This window comes from Stegodyphus dumicola, chromosome X2 (genome assembly GCF_044657685.1).
Source record: "Stegodyphus dumicola isolate Sdum_Otavi_A_Nest chromosome X2, ASM4465768v1".
Classification (NCBI taxonomy): Eukaryota; Metazoa; Arthropoda; class Arachnida; order Araneae; family Eresidae; genus Stegodyphus; species Stegodyphus dumicola.
In genome coordinates, this window is record NC_140781.1 from 112,569,435 (window position 1) to 112,591,958 (window position 22,524).

At 32.0% G+C, this 22,524-nt stretch overlaps 1 protein-coding gene across 2 annotated transcripts in view; it reads right to left on the reverse strand.

The window, feature by feature from the left end:
- The window catches only part of LOC118190063 (glycine receptor subunit alpha-3-like), a 358,296-nt gene extending 343,521 nt beyond the window's left edge, over positions 1 to 14,775 (reverse strand). Inside the window, exon 1 of one of the 2 annotated variants that reach the window (XM_085810099.1) lies at positions 14,481 to 14,775. In XM_085810099.1, coding sequence (XP_085666225.1) covers positions 14,481 to 14,557 — 77 coding nt within the window. In that variant the 5' untranslated portion in view covers positions 14,558 to 14,775. The remainder of the gene's footprint in view (positions 1 to 14,480) is intronic. The other variant, XM_085810098.1, reaches the window with a different exon arrangement.
- Between the last annotated feature and the right edge of the window lie 7,749 nt (positions 14,776 to 22,524).

Genomic DNA, 22,524 nt, shown 5'->3' on the forward strand with positions numbered 1-22,524 from the left:
GTCTTTTCTGCTGTTGTAATAGTAAAGAAAAAAATCATTTTAACCATTTTTTTCCTAATCTGTTCAAAACAAAACTAACAACCCGGAGCACATCTTTTAATAGTTCTAGCTATTTGAAGGTACATAATGTAGGACTAAAATTTAGAAATAATATGCTATAGTATACGTTGACGAATTACGAAATTAACGAATTTTTAAGCTAAAATTAATTTTAAAATTATTTTTCTCCTTCTTTACCGCATTTTTTCGTGGTGTAATTGGTAGCAAATTCGGCTGGCAATAGAGATATCCACAGTTCGAATCCTAGCGCTGGTTTTCCTTGCTTCCTGCATTGAAATACTTACAATGAACTCGTAAAATTGACTCCAAATGTTTGGAAATTTCGCTTTCCTCACTATGTGCCTTGATAGTGTATTTGGTAGCACGTACGGAAAGTAATCGGAATATAGAAGTTTTGAATTCTTATGTAAACATGTCTGATTTATCTCGCTTCCAGCTTCAACAATATAGTTGCAGTGGAAGAGGCGACAAATTAAAATGTGATGACGGTGATCCATGCCCTCGTGGATTTGGCTGCTGAATCTTTCCCTCCTCATATCTCTCTTAAAAGAGGAGATATAAAAAATTTTACCTCCCTCTCCACGAGCTTTCGTGGTGTATTTAGGAACACATCCCTATGACATCTGGGAGTTCCGAAATTCCAAACCCGAAGACAGCATCCCTGATTTTCCTTGTTTACTCCTTGGAAAATGTTATCAGATTCGATAATTGAATTCAATTATATACCGCTAAAACGTTTAAACCTCTTATTTCGTTATGCCTCTTCACATAATTTTAATATCTGTTTACACTATTGAATCAAAAGAAGAGATGATATGCTTTTCTCTACATTTATAATAAGAGGGCATTTGAAAATACAAGTATAATGTTTCATGCAAGCCATTTTAAACTCAAGAGCAGTAACTGCAAAACTTTTGTTTTCAGATTTTATAATGATTACGTTTAAACTTATTCTTGATTCCCGTTTTCCAGCATCAGATGTTAAAGCAGCTGTTATGAGAACCATGCTACTAAATACTTTGGAATATTGCCTGATTTTATCTGGAACACTGCCCATCATTAGTAACGGTTAATGGTGGGCGATATTCCAGAAGAAATAATTTTCAGAGCAGAATAATGGCATAATCTTACTTTCATGGCAACATCGATACAATACGAAAAAACAAACATAATAAACCTTCATCTAAATTGGAACAAACAAAAATAAAAACTTCTTTGAAAATTTTACCCCCACCAAAAACAGCAATAACAATTATAAAAAGGACCTACTTGTGTATCAGCTGAAATTTTAACCGCACAGAAACGTTTTTGTTCGTAAACACTGTTAAAATTGTTAATATAACCCTAAATATAGAGACACACCATCGGCCGAGTGATAAATTTACTGAACGCTGGTAGTTCGTCTGGGATTCGAATCCCAGGCAACGAACTGGCTGCAGAGGAGTTTTCGTGGTTATCCCCATGTGTAACGTTTATGCGAGTGAGTTTCCCTTAGAACGTCCTCCACGATGGTATTCCTTCCCATATGCAGACAGCCCTCTAGTGCTTTGCCATTATCAAAATAAAGCATATCTATACCACTAAATAGCAAAATTTCAGGCCTCAGCTTCAAAAAGGAATTCAATAGAAATTAATGGAAATATTGTTGCAAGTATGCAGTTCAGGAAACTGATCGGAAATTCTATGAAATTTGAGAAGTTTTTTTACTAATTACATATTATTCACTTTACATATTATTTACTATTACATATTACTTACTTCTTATTTTTTGAATTAAATCTTTTCATCAGCACAATATAACATTCAACAGGATGTTCTGTATAAAAATTAGGATGGAAGCGGGCACAAAGTCATTCAATCGCTATTGATGTCGAAACGTTCAGGCGAAAGATAAGCGCTCACCGTTGGTCTTTCTAAGACCGTTACGAAAGAATATAAAAATATATAAAAGATATATGGAAATTATACAGCGATAATTATACAGTTGTGTATAAATAAATTGATTGCCAAGTATAATTAATTCGTTAAATTGTTAATTATTTATAATAATTTTTTAACTCAATATTTTTTTTTTCTCGGCTAAACGACACTTTCTCATTAGACTTTTGTCGAGAATAGCTGAGCCCATGGGTTATTTAGCCTTCTCATTCCCGAGAACGTTGCTCTAATTACCTCGCAAATGATAGATTTATATTACATTCTCGAGGAGGTGGCATAGATAGCTGCAAACAAGCATATCTTCGAGAATCGAATTCGAGCACAACTGTTTGGCAGCCAGTCTCACTATCTACTATGCTGAACATGGCAGCATAATTACAACTTTATGTCGCAAATTTAAGAGAACATTAACTGATGCTTATGATAAAAGAAGACGTCTTAAAACTTCTGGTCAATTGCATGGATATGAAAATGTGTTGATGGAATATACCTTTTACTTAAACAGAATTACTTTAAAGAAAACAATAAAAAGTATGTTGCTCATTTGTATAGGGAATTGATGCGTAACATTGTATTCAAATGAATGCTTATACAGTGACCCAAGCTAAACTGAACGCATAGTAAATTAGTAGTAGGGCGATATCATATTATGGGGTCCAAGGTAAACCAACTGAACATGGTACACTCCACTTGTTTTGAGTTCGTTTTATTTTGAGCCACCCGATATAAAACTTTGTGTCACTTTTAGAAGTTATAACAAATTATTACACTTTGAAAGAATGAGATAACAAAAGGATTTCATTAAAACAATACTAATAAAGCATGGAATTTTTTAAGAAAAGTTTCTTTTCGCTGACTATGACAGTATCTTTCCTGCTTGTGCTTTTACTACTAAAATAGTAGTGATATTAAATATCAAACGAAAATCATTAGTGCTAATTAGAATAGTAAGAGTTGTTCCTTAAACTATTTAAAACCTCCGTTTGAAATAACAAATGTATAACAACTAATATCAACTTCTTAAACTAAGGCTCGTCTTAGTACTAGTTAAGTATTTCGAAACTCATTTTTAAATTTCATTCTCTAAAACTTCTTTTTAATGAAATATTAGTGACTATATATATATATATATATATTCGTAAATATTCAGTTTCGTGAAATGCCAGAAATACATAAACATATGGATGAAACGTAGATGAAATATTAACGCAGTTAATATAGTATTGAATACAACTGAGGCCACATTTACAGACAAAAAAGTAAAACAGAAGAATGTCTTAAGATGACCAGGAGTGGCAGAGTATTAGGAGATATTTTCTGGGATTCGAAGAAAAAATTAGATCAAATAGAGCAGAAAACCTAAGATAGGGGCAATGTTAAAAGGGAAAGATCAATTCACAAAAATACATTATCCCGCACTCTGGAAAAATATAAAAAGTACTAAAGAATAGGATAAAATACTTATAGCGCGATAAGCAACAATTCTGCAATACATTCAAAATGTGATTATAAATATTCTTCACTTTGATCTATTTTTTACATTCTTTTGTTCTAGGATTCTTTTGTATCAGATTAAAATGATATGCCCTACAGATTGCGTTGCTAGTACCAGCATATATATTGAAATAAATGCTTTAAATCCCAAAACGCTTTTTTTTAAAAATATGTTTGAAGCGTGAAAATGAAATTTCTGCATTTTATTGCTCAATGTTTCGAAATCACTTTAAATACGTAGATAGGTGAATGTGAAGGCAATAAAATACAGTGTAGTCTGACATGGGAACCTCCTCTGTAGAAAATAACTTTTATTTCTGTCACATAAATGAACATAGGTATAAATATAGTTTTACTAAACCGATCATCTCCAGAAAGGATCAAAATCATCTGGAACTATAAGTAATCTTTTAACAGATGGTTTCTTCTTATGGGCCTTTCCGAAGGAAAATGCTGTATTCTGATAGCCCTATCTAATAAGTAATTATAAAGTTTAAAAAATAAGCTATATGAATTTGTAACGTTCCATTCCTTAATTAACTTAGCTTCTTGAAAATGTGATTTCTTCAAGTTTAGTTGCTCGCGCCGCCAACTAAACTTGCAATTTACAATGTAATAGTCTAACAAGAGTTAACTCAATTTTGATTATATGCGCGAATGATTCAGCTAGAAAACATTCTAACACTGGGGGAAGTGTTGGATAAGCGAATAATACTATGGTCAGCATACCTCCCAAGGCTCTGTCTCTAACTTTCAAGAATCCTGTTCTTATATATACGTATCTCATTTAGATCCCGTTGGGAGCTAACGAAAAGCAGAAATGGTAGTATAGTTCAAAAATATAAGATAACGGGTTAAAATACTCTACAAATTATGAGGGTAAAAATAGCCAATCGCTGCTCGATGTCTATCGTAACATACATTTTTAGGGCATAGGCTATATTCTAACAAAAGCTTAAAGGAAGTGTTGAATGGCTAGGTAAGAAAACCGTCGCTATCGGTTATGCTCCCATTGTTTCTCACGTGACCGAAAAGTAACTCTTAATCTTAATTTTCATTGCAAAAGAGCTTGTTTTAAAATTTTACGATTAAGTTAGTTTTACTCTTCCAGACAAGACTTCCAAAGGATGTTTTCCAAAGGCTTTTATGCTGAAAGCTAATTCACAAAATTTCACGAATAAAGCATGTGGTCCTGGACAAGAATAGAATCAAGAGGCTATAATCAAATATGAGATTGAATAATCTATCTCGATTTATTCATACATTATAGGTCATTATAAGGCTTATAGTGTTGAAATGTTTCTTTTAATAAAGATTCTAGGAATTCATTCTTGCGGCATTCGTAATTAATTTTAGCGTTTGTACCCAGCGAATGCAAGAAAGTTTCCATGGTTTTTAAAATCCACATTGATTGCAAAGTATCTAGAAAAAAAGTTTACATCCGCATAATGAGGCTGAGAATTTTTTTTACATTTTTAAATGATACTATACAGTTAGAATATTTTTCTAACATCTGAAAAACATAAGCTTTAGTGACGAGTGTGAAGAAAACCTTTCATGTGTTTCTCGAAGGGTATCTCTCATATATACCTAGTTCAGCAAACTTCCATTTTTTCCCAAAAATGCCGAACAGAGCTCTTAACTAGATTGCGTGCTTTAGAATTATACTTTATTTCTAATTCCAGATTATGTAAAATTATGTGATTTTCAGTCACTGTGGTTACTGTATAGTGCAATAACTCCCTTAGTGTGTGGATCTTTGACGTACTTCGCTTCCTTCAGTTCACGAATAATTTTAGAATTCTGAGCACAGTTATGTTAAGTTACGTATGCTTCAGGTTTACGATGTTTCCTTTATCTTTGTAAACGTTATCAATTTCTTTCTTGGAAACGGCAAAACATATACTCTTCAATGTCTTGATAATTGTGTCGTATATTTAGTCTTTAACTGAAAATACAATTACATAGCTCTTCCACATATAAATAATCGACTCCATAAATAGCATTTCCTGCTCCTTACTGATCACAAATTATGCCTTGGAAACTGTTTATAAATCTGCAATTCAGACTTGTACTATTGCTAGATATATGCACATTTTATTCTGCTGTGTCTATAGCAAAATCGATTCCATAAGGAATAAACCAACTTGTGTGAAAAACATGCAAGATTTTGGTTTAGCAATTGAACTAAAGAACTATTAGTATCATTCGGTAATTGTTAGATGCTAAGAATGAATAACAACCATTAGAACATTAATATTGCGCAGGTTTAATAATCAGTAAAATATTAGATTGCATACAGGTAACAAATGTATACGCATTAATTTACCGAGCTGGAACCGTTAAGAAATTTATTTCAATGTGATATAATATACTGGATTGAGTAGATATCATGATTAGTAGAATAACTGCGACACTGATGTATTTGGGAGAGTATGCGCATAATAGTTTATATGTATTGTTAATTTCAAATCTTGGTAATTATTTTCAAAAGATATATGCACGTAATTTACGTTATGGAATCTGGGGAAAACCCAAAATGTACATTAGAATTCATATACAAAAAGCTAATCTAAAATGATTGAACTAACTAAAGATATGCATATCCAGATGACATTCCGATAATATGTTTAAAAAACTGCTCCTTCATGAAAATGGAGAGTAGCTCTTTAGCTGTCATGCAACATTTCCTGCTTTTTTGTAGCGATATCACGATACAAAGAAAATTAGTAAAATCAAATTTTCTAGAAACCATCCTTTATAATATGAGAAGCCTTTGTGTAATATTTTACTCTCCAGAGCTTAACGACACTTTTAAACATATTTTTTTAAACCTTTTCCATCTGTTACTATGTTTAAAACGATTTTGGTGCATTTACCTTTCTTCACTCCTCTAAATCCTTCATGAAGTATAAAAATGGAAGAAGGAATAAAAACGACTTCCAAAGAGGTACAAGTGTAATTAAACTTTATACATGAGCTATAGAAACAAATTTTTTGCGTAATGAAAGCCTTTAATCAAGTATTCAATGAGCAAACGAACAGGAAAACAAATCTCCAAGATCTGCCATTTCTTCCTCCACATTAAGTAGCACAGTTTAATCTCCACAGTAAACTAAACTTCTTTGAACCTTATTTAATGCAGTGAATGCTTGGGACATATATGTTCCATCCCCCAGGAAAAAGTTTATGAGCTTAGGTGTGACTTCACAATAGCAGTTATATCCGTGTATTTGTTGCTGACGTTAGTTAGCTCTGTGAATTTACTCCTTGAACCTCTGAGGAAAATGTAGACTTACCCAGAGTTTTCATGATTAACTTGTGCAAATCAAGTTACTTCTGTAGATATGAAGTGCTTGAGGGCCAAGTTAGATGTCTTTTAGGTAAAATTTGCACCGTTACATAATAAACGATTAGGTGATGGTGCCTGAAGTGTTATCAGATTGGAATGGGTAGCAATCGTGTGTTTATTTTGAGTTTGTAAAATTCAGCATGACGTTATAATAAAATTTGTGGAAAAACATGTTGTTCTTTAAACTACTTACATTTAGTTAACTTACTGCATCTTCAGAAACAGTTCACCAAGAAAGGGTAATGTGCTTAATAAGTAGAAGTGATAAATATCTTTTTAAATCATTCTACATTTCTTAGATTGAACCATAATAATTATAAACATGAGAAATTTTCATAGAGTTTTAGCAATTATCAGAAATTATCGTTTTTTTTTTCAAATTCAGTTGAATATTGCAACACATTAAACATAATTTCAATAAGAAATAAAGATGAAAAATGAATTATTTCATAGCAGAAAAATATTTCTTCTATTTTAAATTGTTTAGAACTGGAAAATTATTTACTTTTTCTTTTGTAGAACTGGATAATATCGATTAAAGCTGCTGAGTTTGTTAAGTTTTACGGAGTTAAACGCATATAAAATCAACAGTGGTTTTGCAGAGGTTCGAATAACGGATCTTTGAACACTCCGTTTTCCGAATCATGAATGATCAGACAAATTTTACAGCGGAACACGCGAGCTACATACGACACGAGAGCAAGCACAGGGAACTAATGGAATCCTTTATATTATCCCCCCAGTTCAAAGCAACTGTCTAGAGACACTAGACACAATCTATCAAACACTTCATTTTACTTCGGGTGTCGCACTACAGACAACTAAATTTTAAATATTAGAATGCATAAAAAATCAAATATTTCCTTGTCGGGATTGGAATCACTTGTTAAATAGCTGAAAATTAGGGGGGTTAACTTTTTATGACTTTAACCCTTCTTAAACTCGCTAGGTGCCGGACAAACTAACTAAAAATCAAAATAAATAATATATCATAAGACAATCGTATAGTGGTAATGGGTTAGTACAATAGGGCGCGTTGTGAAGCTCACTAGGAAAAACAATAATCCAAATTCAATAAAAGCTCCATGCTTCTTAAAAGCCTCCTGTCTCAAAAAAATGGAGGGACACGACAGACCACCCCAAAGCATACACAAGATAAATAAATGCAATAAAATTATAAGACAAACACATTTATTAATTTTCTTGATGAGTTCTAACATAAGTTAACTGGGTAAATTGATCAGTTCCCTGCCATAATAATACTATGCAAAATAACACAGAATTTCACACCCAATTACAGCTTACACATTAATTAAGTTAGCATTCTTAAATCCTATAGTATCATAATTGTAACAGTAATATTTTACTCATTTCATTTTTGACATAAAGTGTTAACCAAGGTATTTTCCTATAAGAATAAAGAAATTTGCAGTGTAACGATTAATTAATTTTTTAAGCAAATTTTTTCCTTAGGATATCATATTCTAATTTTAGCAAACATTAAACTGAAAACTCCAGCATGGTTATTAAGAATAATCATTAATGTAATTCAAAATAAATCAAAATACAAAATCCTCACTCACTGATTCTTTCGCAACATACAATCCTTCTAGACACAGGGAAAATTTTCTTTCCTTTTCGTGAATTCATCTCTTAGATTTCTTAGGAACATTACAATCCTTCTACTCACAGAGAAAAGTCTCTTTCCGTTTTCATGGATTCCTCTCTTTGCGGAAGGTAGTCAATGACATCCGAAGAACCGTTGTCGAAATCCGCACCGCACCGGATACTCCTCCCGAATTTAAAAATGATTCGCCTTCAACGCTGCGTTCATAACAGCAGAGAGTTCTCAAAGAATAAAGAAGATACGAGAAGTAATCAGTGATAAAAGGTGTCGGTAAAGTAATCTTGGAAATTAGCACTTTATTTTAAATCTTTCTAGAAGAAAATGCTCTTCTAGTAGCTTAGTCAATACAATCCCGACCCGTTTCGCGTCGAAGCCAGCCGCAAGGCGAAAGACTTCTAACGAGACTTAAAAATGTTGCAACTCAAATCACTCCATATCGGATTCCGCTCCGAAATCTGAATCAACAGCCGGTGCTCGCGATAGCAAGACCCGCAAGGGGTCAAGCCCCCACACTATTTTTTCCTCTTCCTTCTAACTCAAAAATCAAACTCCGAATAACTTCTAACATGGTGCAGCCTTCCAGAAATTCTCGGTCTCTCCGTCTCCGTAAGTTCATAGGCTTACAAAATTATATACAATTAAATCACACCAATCCCAGAATTTTACTTTATCTAAACTGAGAAAATTACACCCCCACAACGAATCAAACACAAGGCAATCCGGACAATGCAGTCCTGACCCTCTGTACTCTCAACGTTGGAAGTAAAGTGGACGCACAAACTAACAAGCGGAAACTAAGCTATACGAGAATCCAATTACTTAAGCTTACAACCCCCACTGTCTTTAAGTAAACAAAATTGCAACTATAACAAAGCGAAAGCAAGCCTATTTTCGTTTCAACGCCATTAGTAAAAAAGGTCACCAGCGAAGAAAGCGACAACACGACACCCTAACTGCTTCCACTGTGAGTAAAAGGCCATAAACCAGGTGGCCCTTGCAACAGTCTCTTGTCTTTGTTTACACTACAGTCTCAAGAACAACGAGCCAAATAAAGCCCTAGCAACTTAAAAAAACTCTTTTACAAGATTAGAATACACATGGGTACGAACAAAAAAGTACTAGAATAACTTAAAACAAACATTAGTATAATTAAAATTTGCGACATAACACACTGATCTTCTAGTTTATACCTTGAAACTTAGATCAAAGCAGCACTCAGATGGAAAATACTATGATAAATTTTTTAAACACTTAATTCACAGTTTTAAAAGTTGCAGATGCCAGCTAAGAGTTTTAGACTTCTATCGAGGATAGGTTTATATGAGTAATCACTTTAATCATATCTGAAATATCAAGCTTGAAATGATTTTTAACACGTAATATTGATCCGTAATTAAACTGAATCACACAAAATGTCTTGGTTCGTTATGCATGTTCAGCAGCATTTAGAGATCTCACACAAATGGCACAGTCTCTTGCCAGGTCACGTTCTTCAGAACCATATGCATGAAGTTGAATCACATATAATTCTTAATAGTGTCTGGGTGACAAATTTAAATTTGCTGTTGTTTGAATGATTAGTGTTAATTTAGAAGTTAATATCATTCTTGTCTCTTTGCTCCTTTAGGAATTATTAGAAGAAAAATGTTAATATAATTCATTGTCGCAGAATTATTGCCTTCTCGTAATCAAGAATTTTGGTACTTCAATAAAGATTATTCTGAAGACCAAAATTTTGTTATCAAACCAGTCAGCATTTAAAAATTAGGAAGTTGAATTTTCATCACATTGGTAACACAAAAACTGAAAATGGCATCATTTATAGCATGAAACATACTTACTTCGTTTAAATATTAAAAAGATTAAAGTCAGATTTCCGCATATGGCAAAACATTCTCACTACCCTGGGTATAATTTAATACCATCTATAAATGCCTTATACTCCTGAGATGAAAAATTGACTGCATGTTTCTGCAAAGAGTTAGCACAGCGACTGACTGCTAAATAAGCCTCATATGTGCAATATGCACAACTTTGCTGAAATTCCTGATGTATTATGGAAATGGAATAAGTTTTCAAACTTCTGCTAATTTAGAACTCATCTTATGAAATATTATTAAGTGCTAAGTAATTTTAAACCATTGCATAAACGAAAAAGAGCTCCCTTATCTTAATGAAGAAAAGTTTTCTTTCTTGGAATCTCAGTGAATTAGGAATGAAAGATACAAAATATTAATAAGGATAATGAGTCAAGGAAAATATAAAACATAATAATCTATAAGTATTCCATATTTAATGCTTTGTGTAACACAGCCAATAATACAGTTACTTTTTGAAGTTAAAAAGTCTGTTTAGCTATGTTATTTTCTATAGTATCACTGAAGTTTGAGTAAAATTACTAAAAGATTTTGTACCTTATTCTGCTCTCAAATATTGAGCTAACTTTCATTTAGATTATAAAATCTTCATTTCTCAACATTATAACATTTATATACTGAAATGAATTTATTTTGTTTCATAACTGCAGTCTGCTTCCAAGTATTCTGTTCAGTTACAAAGTAAAAAGAAATTATCTTGAATTGTGATGGAAGTTGAAATAATGAGCAAAATTAAGTGTAGCTAATTCTAAAAGTTGGAATATAAATATGAAACCTGAATCATTGCAGCATGTTTAAGATGAAATAAGAGCTATAAAGCACCAGTTAATAATAATATTACATTTTCTGTTTCAGCAAAGATGGAAAAATTGTTAGTTTTCTCTCGCTACACCTATCCAGCTGTCATTGGCTTTTATAAATCGGCATCAAAAATACTGTCAACTTTCGAGTAACGTATGTAAAACGTGGTACTCAAATGTTTTGTATTCAAGGAGGAGGCAGTCGTTTTCTTTTGGGGAAAACCTTCTTTAGTCTCTGTACTGGGAATTTGGAATATGATCCATTATTCGGATTCAAAATTGCGTACTTTCGCCATTTCCTATTAGCAATTAATAATTACTATAAGATAGGTATATTTCTGTACCTTGCCTATAAAATTTTTAGCCGAACTGAACATCTGGCAATGAAAATTTCAGAGAAATAAATATGCATATCAATCTAGGAGCCGAAATAATATAAATTAATTTCATTAAATTCGAACCAAAATATTATGCGCTTGTGTAATAACGTTTTGAATTCAAAATCTAGCCTGGAATAGTCTAAACGAAAATTTCTGAGCCGATTTTCCTGTATTTCAGAAAACATTTCTACTATCAAGTGTTGTCGGCGAGCGCTATTCCTGCGGACACAGAATTAGTAACTCTGTAAAATATTAATTAGTGATATATCAAATATTTTTTCTTCTTACGAAGGGACAAATTAACATAAATGTGCTAATTAGTAAAATTTACATACAACTAATTCCCCATTAACAGGAGTAATATAGTAACAGGGAACCGTATCTACGATTATCCCAAATTATTAATCCGAGAGGAAATATAACATTGGAAACAGAAACAGTACGTACTGTAATTAATTGAAATACTATTCATAATTTACCTTTTCAGGCAGTTTAATATTGATGATTAATTCAGTTGGTTTCGCGAATTATATGTATAAAGCAAAATGAGCAGATTTCAGAGTTAAGAACACTTTTTTTTTGTTTGTTTGTACTACTCTTGTATTTCGGAGTCAACGTGAAACCGAAAATTAATGGCTATACTGTTGGTTTACTTTCACAATTGAGCAATTTCACATTTAGTTAATGATTGAACAATATTTATTTATTTCCTGCTATTTACAACTGAATTATGTATTGTTGTTTTTAAAAACAACTCAAAAACCTATCATCTGTTACATCATATACTGTCGCTGTTTTTAATCCCACATACATTTATTTTCCTTTTGGTTTTCTTCGCACACAACTTAGTTTGTCACTGGAGGTTTCCTTTCCTGTACTTTTTTAAAACAAACTTAAGCTTTTCAGATAGACCTTGGTTAATTATAGGAGTTGCATGTAGCTGAAACCATAAATAACATTTTTCCAAAAATCATGGAAAATTACTTATTTAAATCAAATTATAATTTAGTTCAGTTCAAATCAAGTTCTACATGCCATACTTAATAAAAACATTTAATACTTAACATATTTAAGGCCCAATTGGGATAGAAGGAAAAAAACGGAGGAAGCTTGTGACTAACATATGTATATGTATACATGAACTTAGTTACGGAATTTTAAAGACATTTAAAAAGAATGGTTTCAGCCAAAATATTAGTAGGCAAAAACAAGTTGCTAAACAAAATTATTAAAAATAAAAATCCTCTAACATGAAGATTTACAACGTCTCAGAAGTAGAGCTGTTTACTGAATATACATTTCAATTTTTTGTTTTATTCATTTTGAAATTTAAAATATTTTATTGTAACACTTAAATTTGTTTTTTTAAATTTTTTATTTCAATTTAATGAATTTAAACCTCTACAAGGTAATGAATGCGAAACATCTCTGTTTTTAACTTTTATAAAACATGAACTCTTTAAAATGCAACTCATCATTATTTGTAATGCAGAAAAATATTTTCAGGTCACTAGTTTTAAAACAGAGCACGAATTTCAGTAAAACTTCGTATATCATAGTCCCTCTAAGTTCAAAGTCATTTCTGGAATGATTTGTCGAACCTATTTTGAAAATGCAATGAATTCTAAATATATTTTTGCTAATATTAATCGTTTATGATAGTATGTAATCATTTCTGGTAGTATTGTATTTAATCATTTATAATAATAATCATTTATGATAATATGTAATCATTATGGTAATAAATGTATGAATACTAAATAAAATGATAATAAATAAAAATATTTCATAATTATTCAGTAAATCTATAATTTAATCATGACCTAAATTTTGACTGCTTTTGATACTGGAAAATTACATACATTGTCTCTATATTAAGTGCTTTAGTGAAAATCCTTGTGTCTTCGTAAAAATACTCGAGTCAAAAGTGCGAAGCATAATGATTACATAGCATGAGCTGTTATGTATTACGTTTTTACAAGAAATGAAGCTCGTCATCATAAGCTTACTGAAATAATTCTATTGATGGAATTATTTTGATTTATTTACCAAAATATTAATAATGCTCTCGAATATTTCCATTCTAATCTGCATTGTTTAAATATCATGAATACAGTAACATAAATTTCATACACATTCTTATTAAAAAGTGTCATTAACTGATCTCTCTTTTAAATAATCAATTTCTTATTTATAAATTCTATGTAATTCGTATAAAACGAGGACCATTTCTGCATAATACTTTGATAAATTATTTCGTAAACCATATCAAAAGTACTATAGACGTGATAATCACCGACAAATTGCAAATTAAACATTCTTTAATATACTCAACAGTTAAACCACTGAATATGTTCTCAAATTCAGTTTGCGGAAATTAAAATTTACTTACCTGTGGATTATCTCTGAAGTACTTAGTATTTAGGCCTCTTACGTTAGAGTGACAATGAAACATTATTGATTCTTATTAATGTCAATCAGTAACTGAAAATGAGATTGCATTTCTGATTTGTTTGAGACAAATATGCTACAGTTTGCTTTTCTCATGTCCATGGACTAAATCGTTAATCTTGATACTAAAACCTTACAGATAATAAATTTTTTATTTTTTAAACAAATTAGAAGCAGCATTTAATACCACACAAAAACGTGCCTTTTGATATACGGCATCGTTTATTGAAAATCATATGGATTTATTTATTCACTAGTATTGCCTGTCAAGAGCTTAAATGTAACTGCATTTTCATTATACATCTAGATTAAATTAAATTCAGCTGAAATGTTTGAAATGAAAAAAGAAAGTGAAAAACTTAACTTCAAATTTTCAGAAATTAAATATTTTAGTGTAATAATATATCTCTCATAGATTTTATTACTATTATAAGCTGTTTTACCATATATGATGCTTTAAAACTACACTTTTAATGAGTGTTTCAGTCAATTTTTTCTTACCTGAAGTTCCCAGTTGCTGACAAAACGGACGAAGAAAATATAATATATGCTAGACAGCAAGAAAAAAAGAAACCCATACTTATAACAGATTGGTTTTTTTCGCAATTAGTTTTTTTTAACTGTTTTTTTTTTAAATGTCGTTAATTTTGTGGCTTCCTGAACCGTTACATTACTAGTAGTATTGGTCTCTTGACTTGTCAAAGAAGAGCACTCAGAAGCTGTTCGGGTGACGGTATCACGTGTGATCGTTTGGGAGTGGATGCTTTAAACCGCCACTTTACTCCAGAAGCCAGCTCCTGCGCGCGCGCATTTGACGTAAAAGGGTTTGGGAAGTTGTATTTGGGGGTAGTTACGGAATGAAAAGATGAACGTGGGCATCCCCGTATGTGCAGAGTTAGAAGTTATTCCGGAATAAAGACAAATATTGTGACTTATATTAATGAAACTAATAATAGCAAAATTTGGTTCAGACAAGCATATTTAAATCTTTGAATATTATTCTTTGTTATAATTCTGACCATCACAGAATTTCCCTAAGTAATCCCAAATTTACCAAAATGGTCATGAGCAAGAAGTATTTTCTTGATTATAATGCCAAAATCGCTTTAGTACTTTATCTCTGTATTTATGTACTTTTTATGCATTGCCTTAATTTTTTGGATATATTACAAGATGCGCGCATATATACTTACTAAAAGACATCCCAAAATACATTCTAGGCCTTATATTTACGGCCTTACATGGCAGAGGGTTAGAATTTGATATATTAAGCACCATAAATATTGTTTTTATTGAATGTATCAAGGTATTAGGTAGAAAAGAATACTAGAAAGTAATAGATTCTTCTGAATACAAAGAATGTTGTTACTTAACCATTCATATATTATAAATAAAAATGCACTAATTTATAGAAAGTTTGGAACATTAAAGTGCAGCGCAGTAAACCAGAGGATACTCAGTTGTTCCTCTGTGAGCTATCAGCTTTTATAAACTATTCCGTGGAAGAGTAGATTGCATAACACAGATACACAAATCATTATCATTATAGTATGGTCAAATACAAAATCACATTTTTCACTAGGTCACTACATATTGATAATCTTACTAATTATTTTCCATATTCCAAACTGCAAAATTGTATAATACAAATTCTAAGTATTCTTAAAATATGAAAAAATAAGGCGCCGATAAACTACATTAGACTACATTAGACATTACTAGTAGTATGGGTTTAGTAAACTACATTAGACATTACTAGTATTTACTGTGCGCTATTAAATTCTTGCTATTAATTAATTTAATATTTAAAATGTATTTTGCATAGTGCTAATGCTGCCTAATATGCCTGATACAAAATCACATTTTACACATTATAAATCTTATATAAATTCATATTTTATGATTTTATCTTCAGATTATAAATTTCATTTTGCAACTTCTAAACATTAATGAGCAAGGTTAAGTAACAGAGCAGCGAGAAAGGTACATAACACATTTCATATAATGTGCGTTATTAATTTCTTCCTGCTCATAAATTTCATATTAAAGATACATTTTTGGGTTGGTTGGTTTATTAGATTACGGCAAAGCACTCGAGGGCTATCTGCCTTAAGGGAGGGATGCCTTCGTGGAGGACGTTTTAAGGGAAACTGTCTCGTATGCTCGTTACACATGGGGTAAACCACGAAAACACCCATGCAGCCAGCCCGTTCGTGGGATTCGAACCTCGGACTGAACTACCAGTGTTCAGCGACGTTACCGCTCGGCCGCTGGTGGGCCCTACATTTTGGGGATTGCAACGATTACGTATTATGTCAAATCCAAAGTGACATTTTACAAATTATAAATAGACCCTCATATTATGGTAATTCTTATTCAAAAGTCACGTTAGAGATTATAATATACAAGTTTTAATATTTACTAACAAGGCCAAAAATAGAGCAATGAAAAAGATTCACAAGTCTTTCCGCTTACGATACACTACTAAGTTTTTGTTCGTTCTTGTTAGATTAAACAAAACATATTTTGCAAATTGCAAGTGTTGTTTAAGACAGACACACAAAATCACAAATTATACATTCTAAATACTGTTCTTATTTGTGTGCAATTCATTTGTTGCTACTGATTAATTTTATATGAAAGGGACATATTTTGCATATTACAAATGTTACATAATATGTTACATTTTTTATCATTGTAGTACACAACAACATGTGAAACACAGAATAGTATGGCAAACACAAAATTAAAATCATTACGTTCAAGAAATAATAGGAACAAAGCTCTTTCAAAATGCTGCATATTGTAAACTTTTACCTACGTGGTGCTTAAAAGGTTATTTGCAATTTTATCTTACATATTACATAATATCTAACAAATATCTAAATTAAATAAAAATATTACATAAGTAGGAGCTTTTATATTAGGTGTAAGAAGTTGGGCAGTAAGAAAAGTGAAATTAAGCACTGTGATGTGTAAATGGAATAAGTTTAAAAGGTGTGTAAATGGAATAAGTTTAAAAGGTGTGTAAATGGAATAAGTTTAAAAGGTGTGTATATGGCATAAGATCAAAGGGACTTTAAGATGATGGAAGAGACCCTGCAGTTTGGAATGTAGCTTTTTGTATTCTAAAATTTATAGAAACTAAGCCTGAAGATTATCCTTCAAGTAGGATTTGGAATAAAGGATACTTTATTACAGTAAATGGTTATTAATTAGCAGCTATTGTTCTAAAGTTCATTTTAAGTATCATATCGGATTTTGTAGCTGGTTATGAGGATATGTTTTGGTTTCTGTTGTGAATTTTGCTTATGAATCTGCTTTTTGTTACTTTTAATTCCAATATGTGCAGGAATATAAGTTAGAATGAATGCATAAAATTTTAAGAACGCAATCGTTTTCTCACTCCAGATCGAAAACTGCATTCTCATACACATAATGTGCGCTTTCGCTACCATTATCTGTTTGACAGCCTTATATATATATATATATATATATATATATATCTTCGTTTGAAGAGGCTCGAATGAAATCTTGGAAATCTCATTTTAGGGCGTAATGCCAAACTATTCTAGTGACGTTCCTAGTCTATGTTGACATAAAGTTTGTTCCGTATATCGACATTCTTTCTGGTGTTTTGTTACTAGGGTTAATGTTGCCTCTTATTGTAATGCCAAAAATAGAGGGGGTATAATAATCTGTATTTGTAGTGCACTAGTTCTGCTTCTTCTATAATCTCCAGTGATTTGCAAAAGAAAATGTTTCTGCATAGAATAAAGTTGATGTCTTGAGTTAGTGTTTAAACGAATATTCCAAACCGATGCACCATGGATTTTTATCTTTTTTATGACTTTATGGTACCAGTGTTTGAGAAGTTTAGACGGAACTTCCAATACAGAGTCATTTGTTGTTCGTAAATGGTTAGCTAACAAGGTTAATTTTGCTTTTAGGTATTTAATATATATTGGTTATATGAGAAATTGTAATCTAGCACTCTTCAAAGGTACTTTAGTTCTTTGACTATTTTAATTCTGTACCCACTAAAATAAACTATTGGATGAACAAGCCGAGTCTCAGAGGGAGATGAAGAGTTTTTGTTTTTGCTGTTGTGATTTTAAATTCACGTTTCATTGTCTAATCATGAAATTTTTGCAGGCTTTTATTCGCAGTTTCTTCCAAAATTTCTTTCTTTCTACCACTTATTGCTAGGAAAAGTTCGTTTGCGTAGGCAGTGGCTTGTGTATGCGAAGTTCCATCGAACATTTGTAAAGCTGTGATAAACCAGAGGATACGCAGTTGTTCCTCTGTAAAAAAGAATAAAGATAGGCTAAGATAGCTGTTAAATTCCAAACTGCTTATCCCAGTCAGGGGCATTGTGGGTAGCAACTTGAAACGCGTATGTTGCTCCTTGTGAACTGTAGACTATGATCTATAAGATAATTTTCGAATGACATTTGACCTCTTATATTTGATTTAGAATGATGGGTCACCAGATGCAATCGAAAGCTGTTTTGTATGCCCATTCAAACTATCAGAGTATGCTGATAAAGGAGAGAATTTTCTTTTACAGCATTTATTAGATAGAACAAAGCAAGATCAACGAAGCTGTTGTATATAAAAACGAATTGATTATGATGAATTATGTTACTTAATTCCAAACAATATAATAAAAATCTTAAATAATAATTTAAGTAATTATAATCTTTTCCTAGGATGGATAATGTGCGTATAAATTCGTATAATTAATGATAGATAGAACAAAGAGGAAACGTGAATCTCAAAGAGGAAACGTGAATTGATTACGTGTGTATTGTCCTTCGCATGGAAAAGAACCGTTTCTGCCGTTTTAAGGACTATAGGAAAGCAATCTTTTACCCAATGGAATTTTAGGAATGTTGTGATTAAACCTGCATTTAAAAGACATCATTGTTTAGTTAGTTACCTGTTCTGCCTGTCCCAGTGCCTTATTATTTTACAAATGCAAAAGCAAATGCTAAATTAATGCTTAATTGCAAGAGAAACTGCATAATATATTCGAAGGACTATTGTATCGGTTGGTAGGGCTAGTAATTTCTGACTAAATATATTTTGTATATTCTGGTGTTTTAATGTATTTTCATGTAGTATATTTTGGAAAAAGATAGGCTAAGAATTTTTTGTGTAACCCTTTCACCTGAACTTGTGCCTGGGTATCCGACTACCGTTAATTGAAGCGGACGGGGCTCCATAGTATTTTGTATGGGGCTCCATAGTATTTTGTATGGGGCTCCATAGAATACAAAAAATTTTGTACATTACGTATTCCAAGGTCTCGTTTCAAGCAACAGATATTCATTCTGTAGATAAGCCTGGCCATTCTAAATTTTGTTTTGTAATACTGGCGTTGCAATTTGGCGTAACATGACTTGTATTTTCTTCGAGAAGCTCTCATACAATTACGTTCGGTTGCTGAATGGGGTGTCCATCAGCTGATTTCAAATTGTTTATAAGTTCGCTTTTATTTATTATGTTTTGCACAAGCTTCCAAAAAGCCTTTTTGGAAGTGTTTGTTGTCTCTTCTGTTTCGTTCTTAATTGTTGTTTTATCGGAAACCTGACTATCATTAAGGGCATGAGAGTGAATTTGTTGCTTGAATTTAGAATGCTCCTCATATGCTATTTTATATTTATTACTGGATGAGTGTTTAGAGAAAAGAAAATGTATATGTTATTAATATCCGATTCCACACCCTAGAAGCTTCCAGTCTTCAATTAAGGGAGAAAGTTTAGATGATGGAGTGAGGCATCTGGCAAGTCTCTTGCTTCTAGTGTTGAGAAGATTGAATGACTGTCAATTGCATTTTAGGACCAAATGATTATTAGAAGTTATGTATTTAAGTAGAATTGCTCATCTGTGTTTAACTTTTGGTTCTCAAAGAGGACTTTGGCTGTTATTATCTCCTGCAATGATTCGACTGCTGTTTAGAGGTTTGCTTATTGCATCTAGATCTTGAAGTATCATCTCTAAATTAATGGTGCATAGACTGAAGTATAGTACATTGTTGTTTTGGTACTTTCCAAAGATTTGGTAACAGAATATAAGGCAGATGAGATTAGCAGTGGCTTACAAAGGCCTGCGTACAAAACAGCAGCTTGGTCAAAAGCATCTTCTCTCAAAATAGCCAAGTTGCTCCTTTTTTCGGAATCTTTAGTTGCCTAGCTGGGACGATATGTAGCTCACGAACACATAAGACAATTACTTTTATTTCTTCTACCAATTTGATTGCAAAAAGATTTGTCGATTTTTCTCACTGTAAATTGATTTGGAGGGTTCTTGGAGGATGTTAAAGAAAGGAGTTAGGTTAGTGGAGGTGGAATACTTGAAATAATTATTTATGGTGAGGAGGGACGTTAGTTGCTATTACTGAATTTAGTAATAGTTTGAAAGAGGTAAACGAAGTCTGCTTCTATAAGATGGATATTTTTTGTCTTTTTCTTCGTGAGCGTCTGAAAATTACTGCTTATTTTCTACTTGTTTGTGTAGCAATTACTACACATCTTAGCTGTGATTTTTTTCAATTCTTGTAATAGTTTCATCACGATTAGAGAAGCAGGGCGAATATCTGTAATTATTGCTACGGTATATGAGTTCTCTTCAGTTGAAGCAGCGCATTAAAGAAATGTAAAATTAAATAAATGTGTCCTATGAATGCCCTTGTTAACAACGTTTCGAAATCTTGTGATGATGATCTTGCAGTTGTTTGTGCTCCATAACGTCTCAAGGATTTTCTTGGGATGACTTTCAGGGAACAATCTAAGGTGGAGGAAAGAATTGTTTGTTTACTCTTCTCCTCATCTGCGGTGAATGGGACACTGAAAGTAAAAAAGAGGTGACATTGAGGCAAAAATGACATTTTGTAATAGAACATGCAATTTCAGAAAAGCTTGAAAAATGTCTGTTAATCCCCACGGTTTGCTTAAATGACTTTATAGCCTCCTTATATTTCCAGCTAATTAGTTCTTTCTTCATTTTGATTCTTACTTTGTCGATTTTAACGCCCATTTTGTTAGTTATGATTGTAGTATTCAGCTGTTTTTTTTGTTTCGTCTTTACCACCAATCAGTAAAATGCAATTTTGCGGAGAGCAAGTATTGTGCTGTAAGAAAGCAGATCGTGATAAAATTATCAAGGTTACATCTATTTCTAATTAATTCTGAATAAAGGGTGTAATTTTCTTTTGTACCAGGAGAACCTATGGAATTGCAGCAACATCAGTTGAAGAAGCTTCCTTTGACTTGTTCTCAGGAAGTTGTCCTTTAAGCAGAACGATAACAGCTTCTGATCTATTGTTATGTTTAAAATGTGGAAGAGGAAATTGTTTAATTTGGCAAAATATGCTGAGTTAATTTTGTTTTTGATGTTCTTCTTAACTAGTAAGGAAAGGAAGGTGTCATAAATTTTGTTTACTTCGCCTGACTTTGCTGGAGCAAATTCAGTCACTGTAAGAATTTCAGAAGAAATATCTGGAGACGGGAGTCAGTTATTGAGGAAGAAGTTAATTTAGGAGGGGGAAAGCTTGTTTTTTTATACGTCTTGTCAACAATTAAATTTTTTCAATATTAAAGGGAATTTAAGTTAAAATAATGTTAAGTTATAAAGCATAATAACAAAAAGAACGCAAATGTAAATTCCAGTGCAGATGAATGCAAGCAAGAAAATGCTTCCCTAAAATAACATAATAAAATTCATTTAAATCATAATATACAGACATAGCAGAAATGCTGAGTAATACAGTAATATTTTACAGCCAAAACCTTACGTGTGTAAAGCAAAAGATTGGTTGGAAAAGGTAACTGTAATGGTGGTTTCGCCGTGCAAATCATTAATTTGCTGGATAATACTTTTACAGGCATCGAAGACCATTAGGGTGCTATGACTCCCTTTACTGAATTTTCAAGTCGTCTGTTTATAATTTTGTCGTCCATTAGTATAATTTAAAGTTGACTTTCACACAGAATCCTCGAAGACATTTGCGCACTAAAATTCACGTAAAAACGCACAATGAACCGAGATACCGTAGACGAAAACAATAAATTTAACTAATGCAATAAATGTTATTGGTCGCATAAAATGTACTAATTATTATTAAATGCCTATTTCCTTAACTAAATTTAACTATCTGCAATGAAAGTCTGTACCTGACAGATAAAAATATTTTTTACATATTGAAAAGAAATGCAATACAGGTTTTCAAAATAATTAAGTGCAATATAAAATTAGGCAAAAAATAATTTTAAGGTGGAATTGATTTTAGAGAAAACTGCGGTTGATTTTTTCCCTCAGTTATATATTGAATTTTATACGTAGACGCTCTTATCAGGTAAGTAAAATCCTCAACCATTTTCGGGAGAAACATGCATCCTCCAGATACCGCCGAAATGTTTGAACTTCGCTTTTCCGATAGATAATTTTTGCATATCTATAACTTTAAAACTAAAATTCTCTCTCAGTCTTTCTCTATGTATATTGCATAGCGCAAAATGAAGAGATCCAGAACTACCAAATT